This window comes from Podarcis filfolensis, assembly GCF_964270895.1.
Source record: "Podarcis filfolensis genome assembly, chromosome: 3".
In the NCBI taxonomy this organism is placed as follows: Eukaryota; Metazoa; Chordata; class Lepidosauria; order Squamata; family Lacertidae; genus Podarcis; species Podarcis filfolensis.
Window position 1 is genome coordinate 116,802,424 of NC_139606.1, and position 27,631 is coordinate 116,830,054.

At 47.4% G+C, this 27,631-nt stretch overlaps 2 protein-coding genes across 5 annotated transcripts in view; both read right to left on the minus strand.

The window, feature by feature from the left end:
- Positions 1-98, minus strand: part of LOC310758647 (L-threonine 3-dehydrogenase, mitochondrial-like) — a 40,647-nt gene extending 40,549 nt beyond the window's left edge. The window contains exon 1 of the mRNA XM_083605455.1: positions 86-98. The gene's annotated coding sequence lies outside the window, so the exon portion shown is untranslated. The remainder of the gene's footprint in view (positions 1-85) is intronic.
- The window catches only part of MTMR9 (myotubularin related protein 9), a 32,907-nt gene extending 6,631 nt beyond the window's left edge, over positions 1-26,276 (minus strand). The window contains exons 1-10 of one of the 4 annotated variants that reach the window (XM_083605239.1): positions 26,203-26,276; positions 24,208-24,572; positions 18,152-18,260; positions 15,968-16,093; positions 15,070-15,243; positions 14,419-14,636; positions 8,081-8,242; positions 7,021-7,162; positions 3,037-3,257; positions 1,373-1,524 (exon numbers count right to left, since the gene is read on the minus strand). In XM_083605239.1, coding sequence (XP_083461365.1) covers positions 1,373-1,524; positions 3,037-3,257; positions 7,021-7,162; positions 8,081-8,242; positions 14,419-14,636; positions 15,070-15,243; positions 15,968-16,093; positions 18,152-18,260; positions 24,208-24,392 — 1,489 coding nt within the window. In that variant the 5' untranslated portion in view covers positions 24,393-24,572; positions 26,203-26,276. Of the gene's footprint in view, positions 1-1,372; positions 1,525-3,036; positions 3,258-7,020; positions 7,163-8,080; positions 8,243-14,418; positions 14,637-15,069; positions 15,244-15,967; positions 16,094-18,151; positions 18,261-24,207; positions 24,573-24,670; positions 24,696-25,528; positions 26,126-26,202 lie in introns of those variants that run through there. The other 3 variants (XM_083605238.1, XM_083605237.1, XM_083605240.1) reach the window with 3 other exon arrangements.
- Positions 26,277-27,631: the final 1,355 nt, after the last annotated feature.

Sequence of the window (27,631 nt, forward strand, 5' to 3'; positions counted from 1 at the left end):
TGAGAGATATGGAATAACACACAAAATGTAACGTGCCAAAACTTTAGACTGTGAACTTAAGTCTTTGTACTACATAGCGGTCAACGTTTCCCTTTTTTAAAGGGAAATTCCCTTATTCCGAATAGGATTCCACGCAAGAAAAGGGAAAAGTTGACAGCTATGTTGTACTGTGTCTTGGGGCACAGGGGTGAGGGAATGGAAGCAACTGGAGGACACAAAAAAAAAAAATAGGTAAGATGTAGAAACAGCAATCTGGAAGACCAAAAGGGAGTAGTTTTTAAGATGAAGACCAAAAAAAAAAAAAAAAAGGTTGGAGACTAAAGTAGGATCAGTTTCCTGTACTTGGGAAAGTAATTTTATTTCAGGAGACCAGATTGCTACTGCTATTAACAAATGGCATTTAGTGATTTTTGTGTGTGTTTTAACGGGTTGTGGCTTTTTAATTGTATTCTTCTTGACCAGTTTTTATCGTAAACCACCTGTGTAAAGGGTGATATATAAATCTTCTTTCATCCACATTTCGCCTTTAACAATAACCCTGTAAGGGTGAGAGACAGTGATTGGTGCAAGGTCACCCAGCGAACATTATGCCTGAATGGGGATTTGAACTCGGGTCTCCCAGGTCATAGTCTGAACACTCTAACCACTCTAACTCTGTTCGGAATAGAAGGCTGGGTGGGCATCTAATCCTGGCATCCAATGAAACGTGACTGTGTTGACTGGGTGCTCAATGCAGGAGAGGCTGAGTGAGTGCAAACAGGAACTGGGCAGGAAGATTCTCACGCATTGTGGATTTTTGAGAGGATACTTCCCGAGATCCTCTGCGGGCAAAGGCAGGCACACTAGTGCCCAGGGGCAACATGCTGGCATCTTATTTATTTACAAAAAAAATTGTATAGTACTGTGTCGTTAAAAAAACCACACATATTGGAGCAGTTTAAAGCAACAAAAGCGGACAATAAAACCATAGAAAGCTTAAAATAGACATCAATGAACCGTTGGGTATTATTAACTGCCTGCATAGGCCTGGCAGGATAGACGAGTTTTAAGCAGGTGTTTAAAAGCAGGAACAGAAGGCACCTGCTGAATATCTAGTGGCAGAGAGTTCCAGAGGACTGGGCCGATGACACAAAAGACTCGGTTTCTCACTGTTGTCAAATGAGCCTCACCAACTTAGGGAATGACCAAAGGCAGATGTTTCTGTGATGATGTTAAGGCACGGGTGCCTGACTATGGCCAGGAATATCTTCCTTTCACAAAGAAAGGGGGCAGCTAGCACACCAGTCTAAGCAGGCAGAACTTGCTGCCAGCCACTGCCACCACCTGGGCATCCGCAAATTGCACCAGATCAAAGAACCTCTCTACGACCTACCTTCCCAGAGCTGCAGGCTCTGCGGTGCCACAGAAGGCCAGATGACCAGGCTGTTGGCCTCAAAGAGGGGGTTCTTGAATCTGTTGAGCTCTTCCGGCCGATTCACCCAGGACCACAGGGACATCGTCTTCTGGGGCAGCTTGAGCTTACACCTGGCAAAGAGACCAGCCGTCAGCCACATGTCTCTTTTGAGCATAAAAAACATCAACTCCCTTCACTAAGTCAAGCCTAAGGGTTCAGAAAGCATGGGAGTCACCGGCTTCTTGCCAAATCTTTCCTCTAATTTCTCTGCAAATTTGCAAACAACCTAGAGGAAGATGGATCTCTCTTTCACACACACACACACACTCTCTGTACAGGGCATGTGAGAAGGCAGAAACAAGAGACCTTCATGCTGCCTTTGACTAAATTCCCATGGAATCAAGGGAGCAACAAACTCTGGATACCAACACTGACCCCAGGGAAAACAGTAGATCACGTGCTCCTGAATAAGCCAAAGGCAGGTATGAGGGAACTCTCGCAGGGGCCAATGAAGAGCAAGCCAGTAAAGCCTGTTTTGCAAATGTAGAAATTTAGAAAATGTGCCTCTTTGCTCCTCTGTGCAAATAAAAGCGATGTTTCTGCAACACTGCCCAGCAACATGATGCACGGCTTCCCCCTTGTGGTGGGAAACATAAGTGCGTGTGGATTACCGGGTTGTTATTATACAGTTCAAGGTCACCTCCGAGATATAAATACGGAGGCTTTGCACAAAAATCCAGGCCCACACACTGTTATGATTATTTATTTCATTTGTATACCACTCGGCGGTTCACTACCTGCTAGTCACCCGATATCCTACAAAGCAAAACTCTAAACTAGCTCAGAAGCTCAGTAAAAATAAAAAAGGAAGATTACTGGATGTAAGCAATTGATTAATAAATCAGTGATGATCATAATTACAGTGGTACCTCAGGTTAAGTACTTAATTCGTTCCGGAGGTCCGTTCTTAACCTGAAACTGTTCTTAACCTGAAGCACCACTTTAGCTAATGGGGCCTCCTGCTGCCTCCGTGCCGCCACTGCGAGATTTCTGTTCTCATCCTGAAGCAAAGTTCTTAACACGAGGTACTATTTCTGGGTTAGCGGAGTCTGTAACCTGAAGGAGGAGGAGTTTGGATTTGATATCCTGCTTTATCACTACCCGAAGGAGTCTCAAAGCGGCCAACATTCTCCTTTCCCTTCCTCCCCACAACAAACACTCTGTGAGGTGAGTGGGGCTGAGAGACTTCAGAGAAGTGTGACTGGCCCAAGGTCACCCAGCAGCTGCATGTGGAGGAGCGGGGAAGCGAACCCGGTTCCCCAGATTACGAGTCCCCCGCTCTAAACCACTACACCACACTGGCTCACTGAAGCGTATGTAACCTGAAGTGTCTGTAACCCGAGGTACCACTGTATTGATTTATTGATTGATTTATTGATTGCCTTTTATGCCACTGCCAAGAGGCTTGTATATTCCTCATTATGAGCCTCATCCATATTGCACAGTGCAACTGAGACTGCCTAGACCCCTACATCTCTTCGTGTTTTCTCATCCACGGTGCCGAGCGCAACTGAGACTGCATAGGATGCCGACAGCCCTCCCTCTTTGCCTCATGGAACCCCAGAAGCAAAAAGCTCACCTACCTTTCGCTTTCATTGTTGCCCAGGAAAGTGCCGAACTGGGAGGCGTACGAATGCTCGAAGAGCATGATCAGGAAGTGGTAGTTGAACTCGAAGGAGCAAGGGAACTGGCGGAGGATCTGCCAGACGCAGTCTAGGAAGAGAAGGAAGACGGGGGCCTCCCACTTCTGCTTGCTGTTGGAGTAGGCGGATTGGGCACAGCGCTGCTGGAATGGGTGGCCGGCCTGCAGGGGCAAAAAATAAATAGAGAGAGGGTCTTTCGTTAGGCAGAGCAAAGGGTACAGCTAGGAAAGAGTTCTTTTAAAAATCTGTAACATGGAAAGCCTAAAAAACAAAGAATTCTGATGGAAAGAGTGCCCGTATAGCACCGTATTTTTCGCTCTATAAGACGCACCAGACCACAAGACGCACCTAGTTTTCGGAGGAGGAAAACAAGAAAAAAAAAATATTCTAATCTCAGAAGCCAGAACAGCAAGAGGGATCGCTGTGCAGTGAAAGCAGCAATCCCTCTTGCTGTTCTGGCTTCTGTGATAGCTGCGCAGCCTGCATTCGCTCCATAAGACGCACACACATTTTCCTTTACTTTTTAGGATGGAAAAAGTGAGTCTTATAGAGCAAAAAATACAGTATGTCTTTTTGCTGGGTTGCAGAGAGGAAATTCTATGCATAAGCAGAAAAGTGCGTGGCACTTTCCAAATCACAGTAATGGGTCAGGTCCCTGCCCACAAGGAGCTTACAATTTAAGTCCGGGGAGCAAACAGAGGCCAGGTATAGAGTCGTGAGTAACTGGAGGAAGAATGTGCATTTATTTCAATTGCAGGCTTAGTTACAGTAGGATACAGTAGGGGTTATGTGATGGTTGATCGTTAAGGTGGCCACAGTCATTCTGCTAGAAGTGCAAGGATTTCTGCCTCCATCATGGAACTTCTCCTCCCTCTCTCCCTGCACCCTCCGCAGATCTGCTCTGCAGAACTGGGTGAACATCCAGAATAGATTTAAGAGGTGCATGTGTTGAAAAGAGTGGAGGAGTCTGATGCTGCAGCCAGATGTCCTTCAGCTAGTAGAGTGACTTTGTTGGATACCACCCTTGATGGAAAAATGCCCCAGAAGTGGAAATACCTGTAAGGTTTATTCAAAGTCAAAAGGGACGGTGACAGCTAAGTGGAACCTCCAGAGCAAGAACCAGTGTACCACAGAATACCAACTACTGGGGATCAAACAGGAAGGGCTCTTAATCCCCGCCCCCCTTTGTGAACATCCCAGAGGCAGCTGACAGCTGGAGCTACTTAAAAGAGTGGAAATTGCTCCAACTTGATGCAGTCATGGCCAACAACTAGGATGGCTTTGGAAGAAGGCTTAGGCAAATTCATGGATGTAAAAGGTGTTGACATTTCCATTCCACCTTAAGGAACAGGCATGAGATTGTTGCGTGTCACATTCCAGCACCGCTTGCTGGGAACTTCCGTTTGTGTATAGTTTTGCTTTTGCTGTTCTCTCTGAGACGACATGAGAGAGGGAGAGACAACATGTTTCTTTGTTCTGATTTATGTTTAATAAATCTGTAGTTAGCATGAGATTGTTGCGTGTCACATATCTGTTTACATTCCGGCCCAGGTTCCTGGGAACTTCCGTTTGTGTATAGCTTTTGCTGTTCTCTCTGAGACGACATGAGAGAGAGAGACGACATGTTTCTTTGTTCTGATTTATGTTTAATAAATCTGTAGTTAATGTATGACTTCACAAGCCTCACGCCTATTCTGTGTGCGTAGTCCGGGTTGCTGATTTACGTTGGAGCACGGGCCGATGGATGGAGATGGCACAGCTGGGGCTTGTCAACTGGCTTTCCGGCCCTCCGCATGTCGACAATGGCCACTAGCCACAATGGATGTGTTCTTCCTCCTCTTTGGGGGCAGTATGCGCCTGAATGCCAACTACTAGGAGTGCCAAGTGGTGAAGAGTCCTGTTGCATTCAGGCTTTCATCAGGGCATCTGGCTGGCCACTGGGTGGCGATGGGAAGCTGGACTAGCTGAACCTTCGATCTGATCCTGCCGTCGGGCTTCTCTTGCCAGTCTTCTGCAGTTAGCGCTTCCTGTTCACACACTAGTAGCTCCCCGCTGTGCTGCACACGTCTTTTCAATTTTCTGAAGCAGGTCGTGCACTTGCTAGCTAAACGTGCGCCTATATGCATCCGAGTCGTTTCCCCTTACAAGCCTCCGTTTTGACAGATTAAAACGTCAACCCAGACGTGCATGGATGCGTCTCGTGCAGGTCGCTTAATGTTTTGTTACAAGGGGCAAAAAGTGAGGCGCTTCGAGCTGACTGCCGCGAGTCAGCAGTTGCTCAGAAAGGAGGGCCAGCGCAGGGATGCAGGCCACGGTTTTCCAGCCAGTGATTGTTTTGCAAGAAATGTCGCAGCACATCTCACCACGAGCGAATGCACCGGAGGGGGTACAGTCAAGCGCAAAGCTGCCAAGCGGGCAGGAGGGAGGTGAATGTGGCATGTTGAATTCAAACGCCAGTAACTCTTCGGGATCAGGGGCTGGTTAAGAAGAAGGAAGCCCAGGATGGGGATAAATGGACTCTTCTCCCATTTGGCAGGATGGGCACAGAAAGTGGAGTCCCCAAAGGATCGGTGTTGACACTTGTGTCTTTTACCTTTCGCATAAATAATCTGAAGCAATGGTTCCTAAAGTGGGTGGTACCATTTCCTGGGGGGGCATCAGGATCAGGGTGGATAAAAATCAATGATTTAAACACACACACACACACACACACACACACACACACAGATTTTTAAAATTTAAATCAGATTTCTATAGTTTTCTGTTTACGTTACGTTATAGTCCAAAGGCTACCCATCAGGAAATAAGGATTTGTTTTAAGTTTTTCATGTGTGCTAAAACTCAGTCTAAGTTTTTAAAAATAAAAATAAAAAATTGTTTAACCCCATCAGTTAACAAACATGGATACATATTCTAGAATGTTGTTTTAGTAAAATAAATTGTTTAAATTGTTATTAAGGAAATGATTACTCTTCTCCTTCCAATAAAGTACAGCAGAAAAGTTGCCCAAATGTAAACAGTTAACTTATTAAACCTCACAATAATTTCATAATTATCTATGTCTTTCTAATAGTATAACCAAATCAGTAATTTTTGACTGTAACTGTAAAAACTACTCTGAAAATTTATTATTCCGAAAATTAAACCTTCCTCCGGTTGTAAATATTTATATTATACCAGCAAGAATTAGTCTTTCTGTAAAAACATGGTTTAAATCAAGTCTTACTGACTAGCGATTTAAACCGTGATTTAAATTGATTTGATCTAAATCAAATCTGGATTTGATCAGGATTACCTACAGGGTTGCTAAGAGGGAAGGGGGCGGCAGCTGTCCCAGCCAACAGCCAATGGCAGACCTCTCGCCCATGAATTTGCCCTTTTGTTTCTGGGCACCTTGCCAACAAAGGTCCATATAGTCAAAGCTATGGTTTTCCCAGTAGTGATGTATGGAAGTGAGAGCTGGACCATAAAGAAGGCTGATCGTCGAAGAATTGATGCTTTTGAATTATGGTGTTGGAGGAGACTCTTGAGAGTCCCATGGACTGCAAGAAGATCAAACCTCTACATTCTGAAGGAAATCAGCCCTGAGTGCTCACTGGAAGGACAGATCCTGAAGCTGAGGCTCCAATACTTTGGCCACCTCATGAGAAGAGAAGACTCCCTGGATGCTGGGAAAGAAGGAGGGCACAAGGAGAAGGGGACGACAGAGGACGAGATGGTGGGACAGTGTTCTCGAAGCTACCAGTATGAGTTTGACCAAACTGCGGGAGGCAGTGGAAGACAGGAGTGCCTGGTGTGCTCTGGTCCAGGGGGTCACGAAGAGTCGGACACGACTAAACGACTTAACAACAACATTCTGGGCAGCGTACTTCGTACTGTGGGCTCCTCACTGCATCCAGGAACTAGCAATTCGTCAGCTCTTACCTGCAGCCACTCCCTCTCAACCAGAGCTTCAAAACCGCGGATGGTCCTGCATCTGGGATCTAGGATGATCTGAGCCAGCGAGGTCACCTGTAGTGTCGAATCTGTGCCTTCAGTCCCATGGACCAGGACAGATGCTCCCTCCCTAGGAAAGGGCCAGAGGAAGGTTGAGAAAGGGAGGCAAACATACTGAGCTGGCATATGCATAGACAACATATTGCAGGGGCGGGAACACTTTTTCAGCCCAAGGTCCATGTTCTCTGGCAGGAAACCTTCTGGAGGCCAGAGGTGGGCAAGATCTTACCGGCTGCCCCAGAATAACAACCCCCAATGTTTGTTAGCCAAATTTATTGAGGAGATGTTTTGGTTTCTCAAGGGCTGTTGGCCACAAAAGGTGGACAGAGCCTCCACATTCCAGCATACCTCTGGATATCAGTTTCTTGGAGAGAAACAACAGGGGCCGTGACCGCCAGCGAGTTTCCTGGAAAATTCTGCTATGATTGCAATAAGAGGACTAGATGGACCTTTGATCTGATCCAGCAGCAATCCTCTTCTTATGTTCTTTATTAACGTTCTAAACAAGCAAAGCTGTTTGGAGCGGCTCATTCCGTTAAACTGCAGTTCATCTCCAAAGCCCCAAACAACTTCAGACCTGAGGACTTATACATCCCTGCCCAGCAACTGCACTCCTCAAATGGGGCACTGCTAAGCATACAACATGCTCCCCATGTGCGTTTTTAGAATATGCACCAGAAACGGGGCTTTTAGTGTTGCATCTCCAGCCTTCTGGAATCAGCTGCAAACCTAAGTTAGACAAGCACCTAGCATTTTGATATTCAGGCAACCACTGAAGCCCTTTTTTGTTTGAAAATGCTCTCCCCGAAGTGTGACCCAATCATTTTACGGAATAATAATTTTGTAATTGTAGAAGCATGTTTGTTTCTTTATGTTTAATGGGTCTGCAACCTCTTGGATCTTATCTTATTGCATACCGCTTTGGTGACAGTGACACTGCTTATAAACCTGCAAATAAATAAATAGATAACTGGAAAGTGGGTCCCACCTGTCGATGCACTGAGCAGCCAAGCAGGCAGTGGTCAGGATCTCCTTGATGTGAGTCAGCCAGTTGGAAGCTTCCAGTTTGCTCAGCCAGCGGTCCATGTTATGCGACTGGTCATTGCAGGCCTCCACTAGCTTGATGAGGCTCTCTTGCAGAATGTTGTACCTGCGAGGAATATTGTACCGGGTGAAGGAACAAGAATGACCACAATGAGCCTGCAGAGGGATCTGGTTGTACCTGGAGTGCTGAAATGCCCCAGGGATCTCTGGCCTTCCTTGTTATAGCAAAACAGCTTTGGTTCGAGACCTGCTCCCTCTGACCTGCAGGGCTGACATCAGGTGGAGCAGAAAGAGCCCAGGGAGTGACTCTGTGGCAACTCTGCGTTTTCCAAGTACACCCTGATCTATACCACCTGGCTTTGGTCACTGGTCTACTAACTCCAGGCAATACCATCTTATCTATGCACTGAATTTACAGAAAGGCGGGGTGTGTGGGGAGAGTATGTTTGCATGGCTCTCCCCCCTTGCAAGCAGGACAAGAGCTGGAGATAGGCTGGATAGCAGTCTACAGAACAACGACAGCAATGGCAAAGCTTATCCCCAAGTGAAGCTAACATTGAATTGTGCCATGGCATCAGCCAAAGCATGGCAAGATGCACAGCCTTGCTGTCTGTGTCTGGGGACTATGCTTACTTTTGATTCTGCGTGTGAATGCATACATAATACACATCAGTGGTTCGTCCATTAGGACGAATGGGGCGCTGCCCAACTAATCTCAGCCTGCCTTCTTATTGACAACCAGTCTAAGAGGGTGGAACTGCCTGGCAGCTTCCTCTTCCCCTGCCTCAGTGTTGCCTTTGCAGAACTGAGCCAGGGCTATTTCGGTCGTGGCCCCAATCTACTGGAACACTCTGTCGCAAGAGACTAGGGCCCTGCGGGACTTGACATCTTTCCACAGGGCCTGCAAGACAGAGCTGTTCCACCAGGCCTTTGGCCAGGGCACAGTCTGACCTCCTCCTTCTGTAATCCTCATAGAACTCTAGCCCAATGGTTGCCATTAATTTGATTTTGAATTGATTTTAGAATGAGCTGATTTTAGAATGTATTTCAATTAATTGATTGTGATTTTATGTACACTGTGTTATTTTTACTGTTGTTAGCCGCTCTGAGCCCGGCTTCGGCTGGGGAGGGCAGGATATAAATAAATGATGATGATGATGAGGTGGAGGACAGGGACACAACACGTCTTAGTCAGCTCTGGCTTCATCAACTGCCAGTCTCCTTGCCTTCTGCCCTACCACTTCCAAGGGGCAACAGTCTCCAACGCCCATGTGGAAACACAGCAAACCAGATGGGATCCTGACGGTCGCAATGGGCCTTCCCTCCCAATACACCCCCCAGGCAACGGGAAGGAAAGAATCTTGGAAGAGGGCATGTGAAGTGTGGCGTGCACTACAAAGATGCAATTATTTGTTGCGTGCACTTATTCTTATTAGCTAGAGGATGCAAAGGTCCATATAGTTAAAGCTACGGTTTTCCCAGTAGTGATGTATGGAAGTGAGAGCTGGACCATAAAGAAGGCTGATCGCCGAAGAATGGATGCTTTTGAATTATGGTGCTGGAGGAGACTCTTGAGAGTCCCATGGACTGCAAGATCAAACCTATCCATTCTTAAGGAAATCAGCCCTGAGTGCTCACTGGAAGGACAGATCCTGAAGCTGAGGCTCCAATACTTTGGCCACCTCATGAGAAGAGAAGACTCCCTGGAAAAGACCCTGATGTTGGGAAAGATGGAGGCCACAAGGAGAAGGGGACGACAGAGGACGAGATGGTGGGACAGTGTTCTCGAAGATACCAGCATGAGTCTGACCAAACTGCGGGAGGCAGTGGAAGACAGGAGTGCCTGGCGTGCTCTGGTCCAGGGGGTCACGAAGAGTCGGACACGACTAAACAACAACAACAACGTTGACTTGGGGGAGTCAAAGACTTCACAGGAAAGGGTTGGTCAAGGAGGGATTTTGGGGAAGGAAGATGGACAACGGCCTGGGCTTAGAGTTACGATACCCTCTTTGCAGACCCATTAGGTCTTCATAACGGAACATTCTAAAAGTATTTCATGGCAGTGAGAATGAACGCTGTGACAATCCCTGGGGCTGAGCTTTGGGCTAGGTTCACATTCACATCACACAGGCAGACAAACTGGGGACTGGGCAGCAGACTCATCACCCTGACAATCTCAGCTACTAGTCCTCAAGGTGCTCTGCATAAAGGAGATTTCTAATGGACAGAATGCATGGCACCTCCCCTTGACTGGCAGCAGCTTGTATTATGCAAATACAAGCAGAAGCAAGCAATTACACTTCGTTTTGTGTAACTGATACAAATCACCCGGAGGGCAGCAAAACTATAACGGGCCTTTTCTGTGGTGGCTCCCTGTTTGTGGAATGCTCTCCCCAGGGAGGTTCAACTGGCGCCTTCATTATACGCCTTTAGGCGCTAGGCGAAAACATTCCCATTCAGCCAGGCCTTTGGTAGTGGCGCCCGCCTGTGGAACGCCCTTCCACCAGATGTCAAAGAGAACAACAACTACCAGACTTTTAGAAGTCATCTGAAGGCAGCCTTGTTTAGGGAAGCTTTTAATGTTTGATGTATTACAGTATTTTAATTTTTTTTGGAAGCCGCCCAGAGTGGCTGGGGAAGCCCAGCCAGATGGGTGGAGTACAAATAATAAATTATTATTATTATTATTATTATTATTATTAGGCTGACTCTGACGTCCGATGCCCTTTTAAATGTGTTGTGCAAGGGGGGCGGGGGCGGGAATTACTGGTGTGGTTTTGTTCTAATTTTTATTATACATTTCGTCTTTTTTATATTGCAATTTTATGTTGTGCAACGCCCTGAGATCTACAAAAGCAGTATACAGTCACACCTCGGGTTACAGACACTCCAGGTTGTGTTTTTTCGGGTTGTGGATCGCCGAAACCCAGAAGTACCGGAACGGGTTACTTCCAGGTTTCAGCGGTCGCACATGCGCAGAAGCACCAAATCGCAACCCGCGCGTGCGCAGACGCGCAGCGAACGCTGCAGGTTGCGAACGTGCATCCCACACAGATCACGTTTGCAACCCGAGCATCCACTGTACACATTTAATAAATAATAATAATAAAAATAATAATAGAATTTTGGCTTTGTGGGTGACACCCCCCCTTAAGCCATTGGCCTGTGGTTCTGACAGAGAGACCACTGTATCCAGTCTACCCACCAAGTTCCATGGGTTTGTAACTTCTGCCCGGAGGTCTAAAGCACAGGACATTTAATTGGTTATGAATTGGGACACTTAATGTCCTTTGATTGGATGCCCAGAGGGCAGAAGGGGGAGATGGAGGAGAGGACAAGATAGCAGAGCAGGAAGGATCTTAATTGAGAGAAGCAAACCTTGGTGAACTCAAGGTCTGTCAGCTGCAGGAGCAGCAAGAAACAGGGGCAATGAACTGTAAGGCACGAAGGCTTACGGGGCAGGATTTAAAAGGAAGTTGACAGGAGCCTCCCGTGGAAATGGATTTCGGGGCTCTCCTTTACTGGACACGCTTACTAGGATGAAACCAATTAAAAGAGGAGTCCATGGAGGTGCTTCACCTAAAATTACAACCAAGAAAACCCCAAACCCAGACGGCTGTCAGCAAACCAAACACAAAAGAGGCTAATTCTCTCCCCTCTAGCCACACACTTGAGAAAACCTATCAGGGATAGTTCCTTTCTTTAAATAGAAAAGAAAATGTTGCAAATAAGAATGGGCAATCTTTTTAAAAAGATATAGAAAACCAAGAATTGCGTAATTTCTATATGTACCCAGAATGTTATTAATTTTGCATTAGTTTTTTTATATATTTTTCCTCTCTGTTTTTAATTTGCAAAACTGGTTTTTAAAATGCCCCCACTCATCTTCTGCAAGAGTGAAACTGCACCTCTACACAAAATGTGATTTTATTTAGAAATAATTTATCTTCTATACTTTTAGAAATATTATTGCCTCACAAGTGAAGAACCTGGCATTAACTTTCCAGAATCTAAAAATTCCTGCTGGAGGCTAAGGGCAGTGTTTGCAAACAAAAAATATACAGAAATAACCAGATCTGCAGAGCTAGATTAACTCTTCCAAAATTGACCAAAACAAAACTAGTACAGTCAAACATTGGTTGTCGAATGTAATCCGCTCCAGAAGACCATTCGACTTCCAAAACATTCAACAACTGAGGTGTGGCTTCCGATTGGTCGCAAGAGCTTCTTGCACTCAAGCTGTGTTGGACGTTCGAGATCTGAGGAACGTTCGAAAACCGGAGCATTTACTTCCGGGTTTTTGGCGTTCGGGAACCAAAATGTCCGAAAACAGAGCTGTTCGAGGACCGAGGTTTGACTGTATGAGGGTTTTTTTTATATTAGCCATTCATTCTCAAGCCTGTGCAAAAATATTCATATATATTGGGGCCGTGGGAATCCAGTAATGAAGAGGCCCCTGTTACTTTCTATTTTGTGCAGAGCTTCCCTCAACCACTATACAGTGGTACCTCGGGTTACATACGCTTCAGGTTACACACTCCGCTAACCTGGAAATAGTGCTTCAAGTTAAGAACTTTGCTTCAGGATAAGAACAGAAATTGGGCTCCGGCGGCGCGGCAGCAGCAGGAGGCCCCATTAGCTGTGCTTCAGGTGCTGAAGTGGTGCTTCAGGTTAAAAACAGTTTCAGGTTAAGTACGGACCTCCGGAACGAATTAAGTACTTAACCCGAGGTACCACTGTACCTGAAACCCTGCAAAACCATTCTCTGGTTCTAATGTCTTTTAACATGTTTTCAAATTGCATGCTGCAACATAGCCTTGAGGATTGGAATATGAGAACCCAAGCTCTCAGTGTGTCATACTAACAACGTGGGTTTTGTTTCTGTTTTTTTTTAAAAAAACATTTCCACACCACAGTGCAATCAGGCAATGTGCAATCAGGCAGCTGAAGTTGCCTAGACACCACACTGCCTGTCGATTTACAATAAATTTGAAGCCAGTCAAATAAGAGACATCAGACACAATTGTTTGGGAAGGAGGTTCACACAGAATGCTGCCGTAATTCTTTTGGTGCCCAGTGGATGTGAACTTTCAGATTTTGTACTCTCAGCTACCTCGAACAGAGAAATAAAAGTGTTTGCGATATCATCACAGGCTGCTTTATGAACTCAGTAGACCACAGGGACAATCCACTCTGGTCGAGTTCACTGGCCATGTGCAAGCATTGGACTGTAAAATATCCCACCTTAAAATTTATTATATTGCTACTCCAGCCTTCCTCCAAAGAGCTCGGAGTGGAGTGCACACATACACCACCTCTGCATCTCCTTAAGCCTCATGCAGTGATTCTAAAAGGAGGCATAGGTAAACTTGGCCCTCCAGGTGTTCTGGGACTACAACTCCCATGATCCCTAGCTAACAGGACCAGGGGTAAGGGATGATGGGAGTTGTAGTCTCAAAACATCTGGAGGGCCAAGTTTGCCTATGCCTATTCTAAGGGATGCGGGTGGTGCTGTGGTCTAAACCACTGAGCCTCTTGGGCCTGCCGATCAGAAGGTGGGCGGTTCGAATCCCCGCGACGGGGAGAGCTCCCATTGCTCGGTCCCAGCTCCTGCCAACCTAGCAATTCGAAAGCACACCAGTGCAAATAGATAAATAGGTAAATAGCGGGAAGGTAAATGGCATTTCCGTGAGCTCTGGTTTCTGTCACGGTGTTCCGTTGCGCCAGAAGCAGTACAGTCCTGCGGGCCACATGACCCGGAAAGCTATCTGTGGTCAAACGCCGGCTCCCTCAGCCTGAAAGCGAGATGAGCGCCACAACCCCATAGTCACCTTTGACTGGACTTAACCATCCAGGCATCCTTTACCTTTACCTTTAACCTGCAGTGATTCTGCAATGGGCTCCAGGTCTGTAGGAGAATTTCTCCTGCAAGTTCCAAAGAAATCAGAAGCCAGCTCTGTGGTAACTCAGAGCAGGACTTTCTGTGTGGAATAGCATTCCTGTTGAGATACAGCACACACCCACTGTCTGCACTTTCTGGAAATGACTAGAGACATTTTTGTTCCAACAGGCCTTCCAAGAAGGCAAGTTCCCATAAGAGATATCTGAGTAGATACAGATATCTGTGAGGGGAGGATGCTTGAACTAGATAAGCCATTGACCTGATTCAGCAGGCTCTTCTTATGTTTAACATCTGGGAGGCCACAGGCTCCCCATCCCCGTCTTAGAGCTTAGCAACAACCTCACAAGGTCCTTCATACCATGCCTCACTCATCAACTCACCTCTCAATGGACTTGTGGATCCTTCGCCACTGGGGGTAGTGGGCTTCCTGCTCAAAGCCTCCCCCTTTGGCCCGGGCTTGCTGAGCGACGCTCAGAGAGCGTGTGTCAATGATGTAGCCCCGCTTGCCGGCTCTCAGCGTGGCGTTAATCAGCTTCTCGTCCTCCTTGCAGCGCCTCCCGTTGGTACCCGTGAGCGGCTGGCTGCTGCGCATCATCACCTAGGAAGGGCAAACGGGGTCCAGTGAGCAGGTGACGCCTCAGCTGAGTCTTCCACCGGCCCACAGACCTGACACCTCACTTGAAGAACGTCCGCTCGGCCCAAAGGCAAAATGGGCATTAAGAATCCTTGGCGTGGGAAAGCAAGGACTTCCATTTATCTTGCCAACCCATCTGCTTGGAAGAAGTTATTCTGCAAACACGCAGACCATCTCCCCTGAACACAAAGGTAGCGGGATGAAAGTTGGCATGCACACTCAGGGCGCAATTTTAGGTCAAAATGCCAAAAATCTAGTGCAACCTATGCACTCGTTTTCAAATGGGTTGGGGAAGGAGGATTTAATATTTGCCCTCAAGATCAAGATCTGAGAATATGCACGTCCAGGAAACAAGTATACATTTGCAGTTGAAACTCATCCACCTCGACCAACTCACCATCCCATTTTTCTTATGGTAATAGCTGAGGACTGGGAAGCGCCCACCGTGGCGGAAGGTGGAAACTTTCCAGAGGGATTCGTCGTCAATCGATTTGGGGACAGTGACGATGGGCGGGTAAGAGGGGCAGACGGAGAAATCTTTGTTGATGTAGCTCAACCGCCATTCGTTTGTCTGGAGGGGAGAAAAATCATGGTTAACTAAGGGTGAAGGTAATATAATGGGATTTCCAGAGGTGGGGGATCAGAAATAATAATAAACTACTGTGGCTTTAAGCCATCAGATTTCAGGAGCAGACAAAAGTCCCCAAGGATGCTCAGTCGGCTAAGAGCAGCCTCTTTGCAACACGGTTTTCCTGACTCATTTTTCCTCCTAATCGTGGCACATACCCACCCACTTAGCTGCCTCTTCAAGAGACATCTTGTTGATTGGCCTTCCCCGCCTCTCAGCACTGCTACATAATTTAGCACCCTACAAGGCAGCCACTTTATGGAGCTTTAAACAAAGCTGGTGTGTAAAATCAGACACACACAGACAGGGAGGAGACTGGCAGATTCTGCAATCCCACAAGTGCAGAGGTCAATGCCAAACACAAGCTGTATTTACTTAATCCAGGGCTGGGGAAGCTTTTCCAGCCTGAGGCCGTGAGAAGTCTTACAAGGCTGCAACAAAAAACACTGTGCTAGAAGGGGAGAAGGGGTGGGGTTTTCACTCTGCACCTCATGAGCTGAATGGTCTTCCCCAGGGTTGGTTGGAAGTGATTTCCCCTCCAAATGGTACTGCTCATTCTGTGGAGAACCATGTCCCCTCCCCATCCCCAGTACAAGTTCCCATTTTATGCAAGTTCGCTCTCCCTAAGCGCAGCAGGAGAGGCCTTGCTCCATGAACAGGGACTTACAACTGAACTGAGAAGCTCAAATTCCCGTTCCGGCAAGAAGGAGTGCCAGCCATCCTCGATGACTTCAAACATGGGCCGGTAAAAGAAAGGATACATCAGGGTGATGGAATCCAAGGTGGACAGTGCCTGCGGGATGGAAAACACAGACATGCAGAGACATACTTTTATCGAACGACCCTGAAGATTCAGTGGGTCTCGGCCCCTTAGACGCATGTTGCTTCCGCAGCCTCTGTTTATTATTTATTTAAAGCATCTATACGACGCTCTTCGGCCAAAAAGGCTCCCAGATACACACAATCAAGTAAAACAAGACAGGTGGGTGTCAGCTTACAGGCAGAGAAAAAGCATGGCATACAAGGCAAAAGGGCCAAAGAGGGAAGAGGAAAACCAGAATCAAAACTCAGACACCAATTTCTAAACAGTTGTTCTTATAATGACCAGGGGCAGAACCTGCACAATGGAGCTGGGCTTTTGGCAAAGGGGTAACTGTCCATGGAGGTGCAGGTTAATTCTGTGTCCAGGGCGGCTGTCTACCAGCTCCATCTGGTCCGCAGGCTGAGACCCTACCTACATGTGGACTGTCTTGCCAGAGTTGTGCATGCTCTAGTTATCTCCCGCTTGGACTACTGCAATGCACTCTACGTGGGGCTACCTTTGAAGGTGACCCGGAAACTGCAATTAATCCAGAATGCGGCAGCTAGACTGGTGACTAGGAGTGGCCGCCGGGACCACATAACACCGGTCCTGAGAGATCTGCATTGGCTCCCAGTACGTTTCCGAGCAAAATTCAAAGTGTTGGTGCTGACCTTTAAAGCTCTAAACGGCCTCGGTCCAGTATACCTGAAGGAGCATCTCCACCCACATCATTCAGCCCGGACACTGAGATCCAGCACCGAGGGCCTTCTGGCGGTTCCCTCATTGCGAGAAGTGAGGTTACAGGGAACCAGACAGAGGGCCTTCTCGGTAGTGGCGCCCACCCTGTGGAATGCCCTCCCTTCAGATGTGAAGGAAATAAGCAGCCATCTTCTCTTTAAAAGACATCTGAAGGCAGCCCTGTTTAGGAAGTTTTTAATATTTAATGCTGTATTGTTTTTAAAATTTGATTGGAAGCCGCCCAGAGTGGCTGGGGAAACTCAGCCAGATGGGCGGGGTATAAATAATAAATTATTATTATTATTATTCCCATCTCTCACTGAGGAAATCTGCTGGAATGGCTGTAGGGATGGGAGGCCTGATGGAACTGGCTACATGCAGGCTATCCCAGTGCATGGTACACAGGGTACAGGAAGGAACAGGTCTGCCCTCTGCCACTTTTTTTTTTTTGCTTTGTTACTAGAAGTGCCTACCATATCCTAGTTCTGGACACCACGCTGCCTTACAATATTCAGCATTCAGAATGTCACAGAGAAATGTAATAGCTAAGAGTGGTGCAGCTATCACAAGTAGGAGGTGCACAGAGAATGAAGCTGCACCTTAGAGCAGCCCAGTCTAAATAATGGGGATTAAGGGAGGTGTGTTATCTCCTGAACACTTATGAAGCCCTCCTCCTCCTCTTTCCGCTGGTCCGCACTTAAGTTTCTTTGCCCAGCCAGACTGACTTTTCCTCTTGCCTTCCTGATGGTTTGCTGTTTTATCAACATTCCACTGATGACAGCTTTCCCCTTGGAGCAGTCTTTCTCAACCTGTGGGTCCCCAGATGTTGTTGAACTACAACTCCCATCACCCCTAGCTAGCAAGGCCAGAGCTCAGGGATGATGGGAGTTGTAGTCCAACAACACCTGGGGACCCACAGGTTGAGAACCGCTGCCTTAGAAGAATGTTTGCAAACATTCCATGACATCACAGCAGCTCAGCCAATGACTAACGCTGCTGGTGAGAGTGAGGTTTCGGCCCATCAGAGCTACCCTTCGAGATGGGGGACTATATCTGTGAATATGGAATGAGATGATCCCTGTGTTCTAATAAGCAAACAGAATATCTCTCAACTCCTCAGATATATGCTATTTTTATACACACATCCTTGCATTTTTATTTTCTTGATTCTCAAAGATTGAACGATCATTTAAAAAAAAAAAATCCCACTGCTCTTGTGGAACTGAGCACCACCCTAGCTTCCAACGAGGACCCCTGAAAAACCGGGTCAGGTTTTTGCCATTTTCTCTCAACTTCTACAGATCAGCTTACCTCGATGGAGCCAGCTATGTTCAAAGACTCCTCCATGCCGGGGATGTCAAGCTGGATAATCCGCAGGTCTTTGCATTTGATGATGATGGTGCCGATGGTGCCAACAAAACTGCAGCAACACAAAAGGCAGGTGCGTTTAAGAGGAGGATGCAAGGATGCTCTGCAGGGATGCTCTGCAAGCCTGCAAAGGCAGCCGCTTACAGTGAACCTGCTGCATTCAACAGCAAGCAGCGCAACCAACAAGAGGTTATAACCCATCACAATGTAGCTGCTAACACACCCTTCATTTAAGGGGCAGAAGTAGCTGGTTTGAAAAATGGTAAGAACAGAACTGCAAGTGATCTTAGCAAGGGGTGGGATGTGATTCGTAAAGGAGAATTGTCAAGTGGGAAGGGGGGTGCTTAGCTTTTCCCACACCTGCTGGTTTGCTCCTGCAAGTATTCCACCCACCACTGTCCAAACCATTAAACATTCTGTAACCTGCTTAGAGGTTTTTACAATTAAGTGGTATGCAAATAAATAAATATGAAGCTCCATCCTTCGCCTCTGCAGAGCCTGCCCGCGTGTCTCTTTGGTTCCTTCACTTACCTAAGACATAGATTTCCCTCCCAAACCATGAGGGATAGGAGCTTGGTATTATAATTTGACGGTGGTGCAGAAAGGAGAGAAACTGCAACGACACAGAACTCTGCAGCTCTGGAGGGGATGCACAGAAGAGCCCTTGCTCATACGGAAAACTGGAATGAGGGGGACTCCGATCCCGTCAGTTTGAAGCATTAGTAGCAGAGAAAGTGAAGTGGGCTTAAAAAGAGGAAAGCGGATCACAGTTGTGATCAGGTTAAGCTCAATCAAGCAACCAGGAAGGATTAGGGAGAGTCAGACATGCAGGGCCAGACATAAAAGATCAGGGTTTCCATGGCGAGGGACTGCTAAGTCATTGGCGCAGACGCACCAAATTAGCAGGAGTGGATGAGGTCAGCCAGGGATTTGCGGGTTACATTATGCACTGTCAGGTCTAAACAATCCTTTGGTCTAAAGCAAGGGTTCTTAAAACTTTGGACCCTATACAGCATGTAGCACACATGCTTCCTCAATAGGAAACAGTTTCCCCACCCAGGAGGACGCTGCTCAGTGTCATCTGCCTTATATGAAGAAGGTTCTGGGTATCTCCACGTAAAGCCTTCCTGAAACCCTGGAGAGCTGCTGCCAGCCAGTGTGGACAATATTGAGCTAAATGGGCCAAAGGTTCAATTCAGTAAAAGGCAGCTTTCTCCCTTCCTGCAAACAGCTGAGCTTCTGTTGCTTCAGGCATCTTATCAGGGAGGAAACCTGATACACAAGGGAGTGCTGTGTTTACATTGGCAGTTTTTTGTTTATTTCCTGCTGAACATGTGTTAGTACTACAAAACCCAAGTTTTACTGACCTTCCAGCCAAGCTTGGATAACAGGAAGGGTGTTTGTCATCTACCTCTTTCCAGTTATTTACCCAGAGGCAACTAAGACAGGTACACAAAGTGACATCTGGACATTTTGGGGGAGGGGAGCAGAATTGGAAGGGACCACGAGGGTCATCTAGTCCAACCCCCAGTAAGGCAGGAATCTTTTGTTCCAATGTGGGGCTCAAACCTACAACCCTGAGATTAAGAGTCCTACAACCCTCAAACCTACAACCCTGAGATTAACCAGGGACCTGGTTATCCAGCTGGGAACGCCTATTGGAACAAATATGTCTTCAGTGGTTTCCAGAAGGTTCAGACAGCGAGCGCCTGTCGTATCTCAGCAGGAATGCTCTTCCACAGGGGCCCATGGGAGGTGTATTCCAGTTACCTTGTGACTTTTACAGCATGCATTTTGATTTACTGAAAAGTGTTGTCTTTGGGGAGGCGTGAGACGGAAACGCAACGAGTGGCACATACAGAATGTTCTTTTTTAAACCTTTTCTAGGGAAATACGTAGAGTTCAAACCCAGGCCACATCCGCACAACACGCTGCTCCCCTCCCAGTACTACAGTTGCCACAGTGGGAATCCCTCTTCCCAGGGAACGCTGGGAATGCAACTCTGTGAGGGGGATAAAGGGGTCCCTGAACAACTCTTGGCAACCTGAACAAACTACAGCTCCGAGTTCTTTGGGGGAAGCCGTGACTGTTTATAAAGTGGAAGTGCGGCATTTTAAATGTACAATGTGGATGCAGCCTCTGTATAAGGGACACAGGAAGCTGCCTTATCCAGAGTCAGGCCATTGGTCAGTGTGGTCTACTCTGACCAGCATCAGCTCTCCAGGGTCTCAGATGGAGATCATTTCCCAGCCCAGAGTGGAGATGCTGGGGATTAAACCAGGCATAGGCAAACTCGGCCCTCCAGATGTTTTGGGACTACAACTCCCATCATCCTTAGCTAACAGGACCAGTGGTCAGGGATGATGGGAGTTGTAGTCCCAAATCATCTGGAGGGCTGAGTTTGCCTATGCCTGGATTAAACCTTCTGAATGCAGAGCAGATGCGCTACTCCCTGAGCTGCTGCCCCTCCCCACCTTCGGCAAGGCCACACAACCCTATAGAAGTGACTAGCCAACCACTATGGGACGTTAACGCCCTTCCAAGTAATCCTGTGAACTGCCAAACGGCCCTGGTAATATTTTTAAATAGATCAAGCAGCCACTGCTGCCCTTACAAGGAGAAGCTCCGCTGCGCCAGTTCCCCATTTACTCGCATTCAAGGAAATTGCAAAAGAGCCTGGCAGGAGGGTAAGCAGGTTAATTGTCCCATTTCAACACTGTTCCAAACTGCTTGCTGCTCTTTAGTTCGGAAGAAAGGTACGCGTGCCAGAGAGTAGGATGCGAGAACAAAAATGAAGGCTCCGCAGATTGCAGTTCGTCTCTCTCTACCAGGCTACCGGGAGAAAAGCAACACTGAGCCCTTGCAAGCAAATTGCCTCTTGCTCGCTCGGGATTTTGAAAACGGCAGGGGAGAAGTCATGGAGACAAAGGAAGAGGAGGGACCCAAACCGTATAAACTTCAATGCCTTTCCCAAAGTACGGTCCCACTCACCCGCATCTAGATAACAGTCTCATTCTGGGTAGCAGTGGGCTCAGGACAAACAAAAGGAAGGTATTTCTTCTGCAAAATTACTTTACGGCAGGGGTTGCTAATGTGGTGCCCGTGGGTGCAATGATCCCCCTTGCAGGCTTCTCCTGATGCCCACAAAGCCTCTGACCTCCCCCTGGCACTGCCACTTGCCGCCCCTCTTGGCCATGAGATGGTGAGGGGTGGTCACCCCTGCCTCCTTTGGAAAGTCCCTACAGTTGAACTAGGAAGTTGGAAGACTGACGCTCTTCCCCACTTCCTCTTATGTGCTTCTCAAGGCTCAGATTAATTCTACTTGATCCGACTTTTATCCAGATCCCTTGGAAAGCGAAGTGTGTCCACACGCACATTCTGTCTGTCTCTCATTTGGGGTTGGGAATTAATCTGAGGCAGGGGGAGAATTAAGCTCCAAGAAGTATGGTGCCTAAGGCACCCATTTAAAAATCCAAAGGCGCTGACTTTAAAATCCCAATGTGCCCATGAGCCTTACGGAAATGGTGTTTGAAAGAAAGATCAAGCACATTCATGGAGGTCAATTAGGTCTCCTAGTGCCTACAAGTTAAGGGAGCTAAGCAGAGCCTCCATGCTCAGGGGCAGTATACCACGAAATAACAGTTGCTGGGGAGTGGGGCAATGCAAACAGACAGGCCCACTGCCTTCAAGCTCTACTTGTGGGCTCCCTGAGGGCATTTGGCCAGATGCTCCAGGAAGCAAGTTGCTAAACTAGATGCGCCTTGTAGTCTAACCCAGCAGTTTAGATATGGTGATTAATCCCCAGAGTCCTGCCCTCCAGGGTGCAAATATAAAAACTGACAGCCATAAAGTAAAATTCAGCTGAGTATGAGCAGACCTTTCCCTTGTTTAAAGGCAGAGGCTGAGTCTTTCCCAGAATCGTGAACTGTAGCAGAGGTGGGGAACCTGTGGCCTTCCCGACAACAATGCAGGACTACAATTCCCATCATCCCTCAGCATCGGCCGTGCTGGCTGGGGCAGATGGGAGTTGGGAGTCCAACAACATCTGAAGGATGGCAGGCTCCCCACTCCTAACCAGCAGGAAAAGTAAAAAGGATAAAACAGATGCTTAGCTAATCTGACTAGGGCAAAAGTTCTTCCTGACCACAACTGAAAAAAATAATCCAGTCCTGAGGCATATGCGTTGGCAGGGCAGGGCATCCACCCACTCAGTTAAGGGAAATATTACAAGCATGCCAAGTCATGCCATCAATCATTCTTGCAGAAGGGCTGCAGCCCAGTGGTAGGGCATCTGTTTGGCACACAGAATGTGCCAGCCTCAATCCCTGGCATCTCGACAGGGCTGAATGGCTGCCCTTTCAAAATCCAGGAAAGCCACTGCCAGTTAACGTACACAGTACTGAGCTAGATGGACCAGTGGTCCGACTCTGTACTAGATAGCTTTCTATGTTCCTTAGGCCAGGATAGCTCAGTTGGTTAGGGCATGGTGCTGATAATGCCAAGGTCACAGGTTCGATCCCCATGCAGGACATACAATACATATTCCTGCATTGGTAGGGGTTGGATGAGATGATCTTCAGGTTCCCTTCCAACTCTATAATTCTATGATTCCATCCTTGGTTAAGACCCAGCACAAAACCAGGCATGCTTACACCCATGTTCATTTCCATGGGACAGCAGGACACTGGCATGTAACCACTGTCGCTGTCCAATAAGATCTGTACATTCCTTATGTCTAAATGTCAGGCCAGGAATATATTCACTTAGGTGGTCAGCCCCGGCAACCCCTCCTCTCTCAGTAAAATGGACAATAATTAAACTGGGTTGCTTGGAATGGTGTTGAGTACATAGATACATTTCTTCAGTGTTCTGTAAAAAAATACTATCCCAACAAACAGTGTTGAAGGCAACAGAAAAAGAAAATATACATAATAGGGGGGGAAAACCAAGGCAGACTGGAACACATTAATAAAACTTTACAATGGCCATAAAAAACAGCTTATGAGACTGAATAATCGAGCCAGCAGAAGGTAATTATAGAGGAGAAATTGGCTAGTGAGATGATGGGCTCACCTTCACTAGAGGTCCCTAAGCAGTGGCTGGACAGCCTTCTACCAAGGACACTCTAGCCCTAGACTTCCTGCAAAGAGGAGGATTGCCTGCACAAACCCTAAAAAACTGATTCTATGAGAAGGAGTTGGCAAGCTGCAGGTTGGCTGCTGTGAGAACAGGATGCTGAACTAGCTGGGCCTTTGGCCTGATCCAGTGGGGCTCTTACGTTCTTAAGAAGATCCAGAACTTGAGAGGAGCCACTGAGAAGGCCCTTTCTTGTCTTGAGTTCCAGCCAAACAGGCTACAGATGATGGAAGGGCAGAAGGACAGCATCTCCCAAAGATCTCAAAACTCAGGCAGTATGGAATGGGAGAACAGTCTTTCAGGTCACTTGGGGGCAGTTTATGTAGGGCTTTGTGGGACAAACTCATAAGGACATAAGAATAACTTGCTGCTGGATCAGGCCAATGGCCCCTCTAGTCCAACATCCTGTTCTCGCAGTGGCCAACCAGATGCCTTTGGGAAGCACACAATAATGACCTGAGTGTACAGTGGTACCTCGGGTTACATACGCTTCAGGTTACAGACGCTTCAGGTTACAGACTCTGCTAACCCAGAAATAGTACCTCGGGTTAAGAACTTTGCTTCAGGATGAGAACAGAAATCGTGCTCCGGCGGCACGGCAGCAGCGGGAGGCCCCATTAGCTAAGTGGTGCTTCAGGTTAAGAACAGTTTCAGGTTAAGAACAGACCTCCAGAACGAATTAAGTACTTAACCCGAGGTACCACTGTATATGCTTTCCTTGCCCACCATGCTGTCTCCAAATGCTTTTTTCTTACACATTCAAATGTTGGTATTGAATGAAAATTACATGTTTCTTCTGCAGTACACAGCTCATTTTCCTCCTCCGGTAACTGCCTGCAACGCAAAGATAAAAGCTCCCTCACCGTTTTTCAATGGAGTCAATGTTGGAATGCAGAAGCCACAGTTCCTCAACATTGTCTTGCCGCCGTGAGGAGAAGATGAGGTGATGGCCTGTCAAGCACAGCGTCCCCTCCACTGCCGGGTAGAAGGGGCGGTGAAGGACCACGTTGTCGGCCCGTGGCGTCTTGATGAGCTCAGCAAACTCCATGTTTCCCTCAGCTCCAGCACAACGTTCCTGTAAGCAAACCGGTGCCAACTCGAATCTTCCAGCAAGATATAACCCAAAATTCTTGGTAGCTTCCACAGGAGGCCACAAGCTTCAAGGTCACGGCACTAGCTGAGAGTTAGCAGCCCAGCAGAGGTCATCGCTGCAGGATCCAATTTCTTACTGGTTGGGGGAAGACATGAGAAATTATGAACCATTTCTAGCTTAGAAAAGGATGGCAAATATTAAGGGTGTTTTGAGGAAGGGGCAGAATAACTTACAAGGTATGGGAGAAGTTTTAGGAAAGAGGAAAGCTCTCTGGGGAGTGGGTGGGGAAGATGTCACAAACCAAGGTGCTAATGAAAAGGCAGGTATCTGGGGATGTCACAATCACAGCTCTCTCCAGGTGCAAATGTGCAAAAGGATGTAAAGCAGAAGTCTTAACATGTTATTAAGGGCCTTAAGGACTTTTGGAGAGAATTCAAAGGTCCTGCCCTCCCACCACTAAGGACTAAAATCACAGCACCTGGTGTGGTCAGAACACCTCAAAACCCACCCACTCGGACTCTCCCATCCACAAACCACCAGAAGCGGATCCATTTCCAGCTCCTAGGCATGGATAACAGGTGCAGAATAAACCCACGCTCCCCTAACACAGAAGCCAGGGAAGACCTTGTGCAGAACAGCGATTCCAATTCAGTGGAGGGTCCAGTTGCCTGAGAATGGTTCCCCCCTCCATACATATAACCCACACACCCAGGGGAGGGAGAGGCAGCTGAACTCCCCGCTCCTAACAACAGAAAAGGGTAACCGCCTCCCACCTACCCCTGCCCAGTTCACGGAATCAGAAATGGGAGCAATTATTACTCTATTACTCTATTTAATAAAATGGGAGCAGAAATGGGAGCAATTATTACTCTATTACTCTATTTAATAAAAACTGCACACCGCCCTTCGCCCGCAACACGCGAACACAAAAAGTGCAATGAAAACAAACCAATAACCGAACAACCCCCCCCAAACTCCTTTCTACAAATCAGAGGGCTGTGGGGTAGGGAACCCCCCTAATCTTAGAAGGACTTGTTGAGGTGAGGTGAGGAAGGGGGAGAGAGAGAAAGAATTAAAGAATCAATACCCACCTTTTGGAGAGGGGAAGGAGGTTGGGGGGCTGGGCCCCCAGCTGTCAGAGGGGGGTCTTGGACTCCATAGTGGAGGAATATTTTGGGGGGTGGGGGGGACTGGCAACAAAAGGCTGTTTTTTAAAATAATAATAATAATAATAGTCTGGATGCCACACGCAATATATGCAATATTGTAGAGATAGAGGTGTGTATATATGTACACACACACACCCCGCCTTTCTCCCAGTCTAGAAGCCTTTTCCTTTGCCCCCAACCAACCCTCCTTCCTTCCTCTGCCTCCCCTATAGAGGCTCCAGGAGACAGGAAGAGCTCCCCGCCGGTACCCGGATGTTGAGGCGGTTGGCCGTTATTTTTGGGGAGGGAGGGGGAGGGGGGAGAGGAAATGAGGAGAGAGACAGAGAGGAATAGTGATGATGATAATAATAGCGATAATAATAATGATAATACACACGAAACAGCCGGGAGGCGGGGCCGGCGCTGCCCGGAGGCGGAGTGTCGGGGGGGCAGGGCCGCCTCGCCCCCACGTGACGCTCCCCGGCGACCAATCCGCCCTCGCCGGGCGGCGAAATGAGGGGAGGCCGCTGAGAAGCGCGGAAGTTGCATCCGGGTCCTTCGCTTTTCTCCTTCCCCACCTCTCTTTAGTGTGTTTCTCGCTCTCTTTTTGCCCTTACCGGAAATGGGCCGCGGGAGGGAAGGTGCCGGCTGGAAACTCGGCCGCGCAATGCGGAGGTTCCGGTGTCAAATCCTGCCCCGTCATAATCGGGCGAGGCAAGGCGAGGGTTTGCTTTGAATTGGCCGTTGTGCGCGTGAATGTTGCTGTGCGTGAATGTGCGTGTGTATTGGTGTGGGTGGGTATAATATATAAAATATATTATGTGTGTGTGTGTGTATGTATGTATATATATATATATATGTGTGTGTGTGTATGTGTATGTACTGTATATGTGTGTGTGTATATATATATATATATATATATGTATGTATTAAATATATATGTGTGTGTATATGTATATGTATGCATGTATATATATGTATGTATGTACTGTATATGTGTGTGTGTGTATATATATATATATGTATTAAATATATGTGTGTGTGTGTATATGTATATGTATGCATGTATATATATGTATGTGTGTGTGTATATGTATGTGTATATATATATATATACACACACACACACACATACACACACAGTCATAAAAGGTAAAGGGACCCCTGACCATTAGGTCCAGTCGCGGACGACTCTGGGGTTGCGGCGCTCATCTCGCTTTATTGGCCGAGGGAGCCGGCGTACAGCTTCTGGGTCATGTGGCCAGCATGACTAAGCCGCTTCTGGCGAACCAGAGCAGCGCATGGAAACACCGTTTACGTTCCCACCAGAGTGGTACCTATTTATCTACTTTCACTTTGACATGATTTTGAACTGCTAGGTTGGCAGGAGCAGGGACCGAGCAACGGGAACTCACCCCGTTGCGGGGATTCGAACTGCCAACCTTCTGATCGGCAAGTCCTAGGCTCTGTGGTTTAACCCACAGCGCCACCCGCATCCCTCATATACAGTCATACCTCAGGATAAATACGCTTCAGGCTGAGCTCGTTCGGGTTGTGCTCTGCGGCAATCCAGAAGTAACGGAGTGCGTTACTTCTGGGTTTCGCCGCTCGCGCATGCACAGACGGTCAAAATGACGTCATGCGCATGCGCGGAAGTGGCGACATGTGCAGATGCGCTGTCACGTCTTGCGGTATGTTCAGGATGTGAACGGGGCTCTGGAACGGATCCTGTTCGCATCCCGAGGTACCACTGTACATGTATGTGTGTGTGTGTGTGTGTTGTATTTCCTTTTATTGGTCATTGAATATGTGTGTGTATTTTTTTTTAATTTAAAATATTTATTTATTTATTTATAATACCCCACCCATCTGGCTGGATTTCCCCAGCCTACCTGGGCAGCTTACAGCACATATAAAAACATAAACTATTAAGCATCAAACATTAAAAACTTCCCGATACGGGGCTGCCTTCAGTTGTCTTCTAAAAGTTGTGTATTTTTTTATCTCCTTGATATCTGAAGGGAGGGAGTTCCACAGGGTGGGCAC